At 38.9% G+C, this 8124-nt stretch overlaps 1 protein-coding gene across 1 annotated transcript; it reads right to left on the bottom strand.

Annotated features, from left to right (window-relative positions):
- Positions 1 to 306: 306 nt before the first annotated feature.
- On the bottom strand, positions 307 to 6672 carry MED4 (mediator complex subunit 4; the record flags this gene model as incomplete). The annotated part of the gene is made up of 6 exons (XM_010013763.1): positions 307 to 910; positions 3698 to 3829; positions 4601 to 4687; positions 5663 to 5720; positions 6085 to 6255; positions 6606 to 6672. Coding segments are annotated over 6 exons (688 nt in total), but the record flags the coding sequence as incomplete, so codon positions are not given.
- Between the last annotated feature and the right edge of the window lie 1452 nt (positions 6673 to 8124).

The following is an 8124-nucleotide window of genomic DNA, read 5'->3' on the forward strand; positions in this document are numbered from 1 at the left end:
CTCTCAGTTCCTGACTCCTCAGCTGCTTCTAATACCGACTTGGCATTTTGCAAAGGGGAAAATGGAGTACAAGCTTCTGAAACTCAGAATTCAACCGCATACTGGAATAAAATGTGCTGAGTACTGAATTTACACAATTAACTCATTTAAGTTTGCAAAAAGAAATGTAAAGTTAACATCAAAGCCCAGTTTATTTATGACAAATCGTTTATTATATATTCCAATAATTACAAACTTCTTTACACCTTATTCCCATGTTTTTGTTATCAGCTGCTCAAAAACATGGATTTAGGCAGTGACAAAAAAAGATATTAAAATTACAAATGTCATGTCTCATTTCTGTGCCGTAGAAAAGGCTATCATCAAAAGAGTAAAGTTACTAACAAACATAGAAGGGGATTCCCCTTACACCTTTTTTCCCAGGAACTTTCATCATCTAATGTAGTAAATATACACCATGTCTCTTACAAACATACACATTCACAGATTTGCATAATCGCTGGAAATGTGACATCTCTCCTCCAGCAGAAAGCTCCCAGTCATTGAACATCTAATGCAAAAAAAATACTCTAAAGTCCATGGTTTATAAATTAGTCACCCTATTTCTGAGCCAGCTGTTATCTTCTCCCTACATAGGGCCACCAGTGTAACAAAAGGGTATTTTGGCTTGTGATGAACAGCACCCAACCTACCTTCACCACAGGAAAGGTCTACTAGGGATACTGTCCCTCTTGTACCTAGTCTGAGTCACTACTGCTGCTTGAGGAGTCTGTTGACATAACTTCTACATCATCTTCGTTCTCTTTATTGTGTCCTGGAGGCTCCAACATGAAGTCATTACTATGATTAGGAGGTAGCATGTTCATTGACATATCACTTGACTGCCAAGGATACTGAGGAGCCAGCACATCTAGAAAAAAGGGGCATTATGAAACAATCAGCTTTGTATATCAACAAACTCAACAGGACCGCTCAGCCAGAACTCCAGTTTAAAATTAATCTTAAAATCCTTCCTGAATTTTGGACAGCTGAAACGCTCCATCACTGTAAAAGCCTACACTGCCTGAGAGGCCCATTTATGTAGATGGCTCTTGATCTCTCTCATCACTCCTCTTCAAAACAGTATATACGCATACAGAGCTTTTCACCTTCAAAGCACAGTTTGAACTGACTTAACATTCCAACCACTGGCAGTAATGAAAATGGTCACCCTCTGTCAGTATGCAAAAAGAGATGAAAACATTAGATTAAAAAAACCCTAAAACCTTGAGGTAGACTATAGAAATTCAAAGTAAAAGGTCTTATCCAAATTTCACTGAAAATACCTTGGGTATTATTTTTCCAACAGCAAATATGGTGCACCAAGAGCAAAGGAGATGACTGTCTTACTACAAAACCAGGGCCACAGAGATATTTGAGAGGTGGGAGTGCCCCACTGTGCTCCAGCTAGGCCAGCTTCAGCTGCCTCTGACTTCTCTCCCCTCTGGCTGTTTCTTCTCTTTTAAACTTCCAAAGCCATCCCACACTGTACTCCCAAGCAGCCTACCCTCCTCCCACACTTCCTAGTCTCTCCCTTCCTTGCACCCCAAATAGTTCCCATTTCAAAGCTGCAGTACACACCTATATGCCATTTCTGCTCCCTTCCTTTTAATTTATGCTCCTACTGCTGTGCTTCAGTTCTTCTCCACTTACTACCAGGCACCACAGCTAAGACTATCCTGTAGAAGAAATGAGCTATCTCCCACTTACAGAAAGAATTACCAATAGGTAGAGTCAGAAGTGAACAAAAGCCCATGCACATGACACTTCGAGTACAGAAAAAGAGTGCACTGTCTAAGCAGGGAGTCTCTAAGAATACCTCTTTATGGGAAACGTATGCTCACTCAGGTACTGTCTTAACTTAGAAGCACACAGTCTCCACACACGTAGTAGCTTCTGATCTTTTAAGTTCTCCACATATGAACTACAGCCACAGTCCCCTAATACTAGATGCCTTACCTGGCTGTACAGATATGACCTACCAGCAGATGTGAGGGCAGAATGCTGCCTTTGTGCCAGTTCTGAGCCAGCTTTAGGAAGGCCAACAACAGTACCAGGTGGTCTTGTTCCAGCTGTGGTGAAGTTAACCAACTTTATTTGAACCAGCTGAGAACATAAGCCAGTGCCCTGTGGCCGTACTTCAATGCTGGAACCACCCCATTATTAAACCAGGCTGAATGTGTGTGCTAAGCAGCCTCCAAGTTTTGAGGCTACCAAGCAGCCCAGTAGCTGGCTTACAGGCTCACTAAGGACTCAGTAATCAGGTATCTCGCTGCAAAAGTCACCGAACGGGCTAAATCCCATATGAGCATTCTCAGGACACGTTTCCACACACCGACAGACTCAGGATCCCTACAGAAAATGTAAGGGCAGCCTCTTTCTTTCAAATGAAGTTTTGATGTTTCCCTTTTACCTGACAGTCTAGTCATTAAGAGGATTTCCCCTGACATAGGAGATCCAGATTCAATTAACAACTTTACTTGAGAAGTTTAAATCCCACGTTTTCCAGCTTCTCCAGGAGAAGTCCTGAAGATTGGGCTTTCACTTCTTACAGAGACAGGACTCAAAAGTAAAAGGAGCAAGTCTGTAGCCTCTAAGACAGAGGCACCAGCCAGAATGAGCTCTGCCAAAACTTAAGCAAATAAATGCTCAAACTCCATGAGGAAGATACAACCTTAACATTGACTCTGACCATATTTTGAAAGAACAGAAAAGGTACACGGGCCCATCCTCAGCATTTCCCTGGTGGATTGCTACAGACAGATGTCAGTGTCCCACTCCTATTAGCTCACTGACCCATTTTATCCAAGGCCAGAGGTTTAGAAAGCAAGACGGTGCAGAACTTCAAGGCACTTCCTAGCAGGTGATAATAGGATTAGACAGATGATGAGAAACACTAAATCCAAGTTTACTATCTCTCCAATGGAGACATGATACAGAGGTTTTTAATATATTCAGTGTAATTTTTGAAAACAAGCTTTCCAGACCACCTGAAAGTGGCTTTACAATCAGGTAAGAACTGTTAAAGATCCCCTAGAAACCAAACTAAGAATTGTCCACAGTTTAGTCTAACCATGGTAGACTAACGCTGCACAGGTACAGAACCACTGCAAGAATGAATCTCACTACAGTCAATGGAAGTGCCCATTTCACTAAGCAATTAAGGGACTAAAGCTCAATTAAGGAACTCAAGGTACTACCTCACCAGCTGTCCTTTGCAATGTCTCTTCAATCCAGAACTTCTAAACAAACAGTCTTGCTATATACAGCGTAGACTTAAAGGGAAGTGGGGGATGACAATAAACTTTTCTTCCAAATACAGCTTCACAATCCCATATTTTGTCATCATCTTTCTACTAAGAAAAGATAGCTTCGAAAATGCTGCTTTCTAATATGATGTGATATTTACAGCAATTTAAAATAAGTGATTGAAGGGCAATTAAGTGATTTTTGCTTACACTGACTTAGTTGTAGTGTCTGCAGTATGACTTACCATGAAGTAAAATAAAATATCCAATTTCTAATTGTTACCTTTATTTACTAGATCATCGCTGCTAGAGAACAACACTGGCCATAATTTTCTTTACTTTTACTCTGATTTGCCTTTACTATGAGTGTACAAAGAATAAAGAAAAGTAAACAAAACAGTTTCTCTTACCTGGCAGTCTGCCCGCGGCAAGCGCGTCCCCTGGTAAGTGTCCATTAACTCCATTGGTGGATGGGTTGTTCATCTGACCCAAGAGACCACTCCTCATTTCCAGGTCTGTAGGATATGGCCTACGTGGGTCCCCTTCAAAAAAAAACAAAAACAAAGGAATGTTTTTAAATATTTAGCAATCATCTTGCAGACATTAACCTTTTCTTCAGTGCCTAGTTTCTTGACCAAAAAAAACATACTCTGATTGCTTGGATCAGCAATGAGCATCACATCTGTTTTGTTAAAATCCAAGTCTGTGCCTTTCACTTAGACTTTCATTGTTCACTCAACTTGGCAGAGAAGCACATTAAAAAGCCACAACAAAAAAAAAAACCAAACATGTTTAGAAGATATCTTTGCTCTCCCTGCTACTTCACAGTTAAACAGCAATGGCAGGAATTGGAAAAAAAAAAACACCTCACATTCTCATTTTGGACAAGGAGGATAGTTCTCAAAATTGAAAATGATGAAAGACTTGCTTCTGACTCTACTGATTACTAACATCCTCTGAAAAGAATATTATAAGGGGCAGGAGGGAACACAACTAAGCACATGGAAAAGCCTTCAACATACTTCGTTCTAACTTACAACTGGGGCCAACATTCCAGGGAAAAAAGCAAACAAAGAGCAGAGGAGGGCAGTCAGTTAATGGAATGTGAAGCTTCACAGCCTTTTGAAAATGTACATAATAAAGTCTACAGAACTTTGGATATCCATTTTTTATTGAAAATATAAGCTAGAAGAACTGAAAACAATGTTATTCTAATAAACCCCAGTTTTATCACTGTATAAAAGCATTGTAAGACAAGGTACTGACCACATTTCATTATAAAAAAAATCTGCTGCCATAAACATGATGGTTACCTGGTACCCACGTCAGAGGAGCACACACAGCATTGCTAGCACTGATCCTATGGGCATATTTAATTATTTCTTCAGAGGAAATGGCACCTGGAAGAATGGAAAAGTCACTATATTCTCAAGAGGCTGCATCATTCAATTATTTCAGAATATTGGGCATTAATAGCTAAAAGATTGGGGATGATTCTATGTAATTTTGCCAAACATTAAGAGCGTGCTTCAAATGCAGTGACTACTTAGAGGATTCTTAGGCTGTGCAAGACCAACCTTTACAGTGAACTGATTTTACCGCCACAAGTTTAGCACACTTTTCAATGGCAACAGATCTTTAACGTTGTGAAAAACACAAACCAATCTCTTAAGCAGAGTACTTGACAAGCACAATTTGTAAGAAACCTTTAGCACCTGCTTTATTATGGAATTTTCTGTAGTAAATTTTTTTTTGTTTAATAACTGTACATGTAGCAGCGTACATGTAGCAGCCCTTCTAAATATGTGCATGTATTACAGTAACATAATGAAACTCTTTGATTTTTTTAGATGAAAGAGGTGTAATAAAATGATAAAAGACACTTAAAAAAACAAAACTACCAACCAACCCAAACACTAAGAAAATGCCTCCCAAAAAAAACCCCAAAGAAGTCTGTTTCACTTGGTAAGTGCCGTGTCAGAAATTGTTACAGGTACAAGCCAGGATCACCAGCTAGCCAGCCTTACAAATACAGTGCACGCATACACAAAACATTCTCTCCCTTTCCTCAGCAGACATGCTGAGGCAATTTGGTGCAACACTTAGTTAACCAGACATACTATTATCAGTCCAAGAAGAGTTTTTAGACACTTGAATTCAAGTTCAGTATTAAAGACATGTTTGCCACAAAAAAAATATTAATTCCTGCCTTTATTCTGTTTATGGGCTCATAACGAAATGGAAATTTGTTTACACATAAAAGCACCTGAAATATGTAATAGCAGATTAAAAAAAAAAAATAACACTAACTCAAGCTCACGAGCAACTTTCTTTACAACTGCATTTACGTAATACGTACAGTTATGGATACCCACCTTTTCTTGCTTTTTCAATTGATTTCAGCTTTTCCTTTGCTTGATAAACAGCTGTTGCCTAGTTGTAAAAAAAAAAAAAAGCAACCAAAAAACAAACCTTCAAAGCATCTTTAATTTTCAAACTACACAAAGTCAGCTTCATGAATAAACCCATGCATTTAATTGCATTTTAAGAGAAACTGTTCAGCGAACATTTTCAAAATATACAGAAATAAAGTAGGTTTGGAAGAAAATTAGCATTATAAAACAAAACTGAATACCATGATAACTAAAGAGTATTTGACTACTGAAAAAAAAAAAAGCCAAACCACTAAGCTTTTATGAAGTTTTAAATATTTAAATCTTCTCAAACACACCACTTCCTCCAGAGCTACCTTTTCACGAGTAGATGCTCAAAAGCAAACACATCATTATGAACTTACCAGTATGTGCTCTGCTTCTTTTAGTTGTTTCTGCAGCTGCTGAATATCATTATCCCTCTTTTCTACTACCTTTTCTAAAAGCTGCATTTCATGATGGATTTTCCCCTGATCAACTGCCAACTTCATTAGCTCTTGAAACTCTCCATCTCTCTGAATCAGCAGTTCCAGGATCTATTGAACAAGAGTTTTGTAGAACTTTTAATTTAGCTAGAGTAACAATACACCCTCAATCATGCTGTAAAGAAGAGCCACTGACATTCACAGAGTATTTGTTTGCATGAAAATGAAACAAAATTTCTTCCTCTGTTTGCAGAAGCAGCCTATGAAGCATACATCAAAATGAACAAACAAACAAGCAAACAACGTGAGGACCAATAACGCCTTTGTAGTGGGGCCAAAACCTCATCATCACCATTAGCTATGCTCAACACAGACAAGGACAGAGGGAGAAAGAGGGGGGTGGTGGTGAAACAGAAGCATTGTGCTTACACAAAGAAATACAGTTTAGAAAGTTAGCTTACCTGGCTCTCCTCTCCTGGTTGTGGAAGCTTCTGGTTTCTTGAAATTGCCAAAATTTCAATTAGTTCCCTGAAAGGAAAACTCAAAATTAGTATTTGTGCAATCTTCTAGGTCATTATTTGTAAATCACAAGTCATCCCCAAATTGTCAGTGTACTGGTATCATTACAAAAGTATACATGGACTTGAGTATTTTATAGTACAGTGTTGGCAAGGATTTCTCAACTAAGAGTAATTCTGTGGATAGTCTCATGATTGGAGCACATTTTCTTCTCTATTCTTTGAGCTCATGAAGCACTTGTGCATTTATACTCAAATGTGCTGAATTCCTGCCAAACTATGTAAGACAAACAGAAGCTGAGAGAAGAAACAGCACAATAAGGCACATTCATACCCTACTTACACTGCCTTTGTTTGTAAGAGGGTGTGAAAGTTGTCCTCACCATTTTACTTCTCTACTTTTCCTCTATTCCCCACCCGCCCCCCTCCCCCCAACATAGCAAGTTTCACACTGAGGCTTAGAGCAATTAAGCCTACACTTTCACGCACCTAAAGAGTTTGTTGTGAAACTACTTTTACAACAAGTATTTCTACAATAGTATATGAGTAATACATCAAACACACAAAAATACAAAAAAATAACAAAACTAATAATTTTCGGATGCTAGGTTAGAAGGACTTTTCAAATAAACCTCTTGATCATACTTCCAAGTACCCATTTACTTTGCCACCATTCTGAAAGCCATCAAGAACCTTGGAGGGAACTCACTAAGCAGCAAGACCATAATGCAAAAGGGCATTTCTGTAAATTCACCAAACTTATTTGGCTTCTAATAGCATGAGTAATTGCCCATCTGAGGACACTGTCCTTGGAACAGTATGAGTCTCTGCTTGGCCCAGTGCAAGCAGCTGAGTGGGATGTATGACTCACACACCAGTGGGGCCAGAACCTTAAAATGAAAACAGGTACTTTTTTAAATGTCTGAGAAAGCCCCTCACCGATAAAGCTCTGAGTAGCATCTTGTCTATGTCTCTTGGTCACTCCTGAACACTAAAATGATTTAAAACAACTAGAAAATAAAGAAATTTGTCATTATCACTAAAGCTTTATTCTACCTGACCAACACTGAGCAGTAGCAAATAAAATGTTACAAGTAGATCAGCTACCACCACCAAGGCTGGTGGCATGGAGGGTTGTAATTCTGCCCTGTCTTAGCCAGAAAACACAGACATAGATTCAAAACCATGCAAAGGCTACAGACTGTTGCTTAATGTTTGCCCCTACCACCAAACCAGTATTATGACTGGTAAAGGCCTAGCTCCGCAGTGCTGCAACAGTTTGCTGGTCAACAGGCAGATTCACTAAATGCTTTTGAGGGTTGCTCTGGATTCATTATTGTAGAATAGTCCAAATAGTCCAAACAGTCCCAAGATTACAAAGAATACCAGAAAACAAAACAAAACAAACCCAACAAAATAAAAAGCAATGGGATTTTATTTTTTTCTCCACAAAAACACATGT

The sequence above is a fragment of the Nestor notabilis genome, unplaced genomic scaffold, assembly GCF_000696875.1.
Source record: "Nestor notabilis isolate BGI_N333 unplaced genomic scaffold, ASM69687v1 scaffold9454, whole genome shotgun sequence".
NCBI lineage: Eukaryota > Metazoa > Chordata > Aves > Psittaciformes > Psittacidae > Nestor > Nestor notabilis.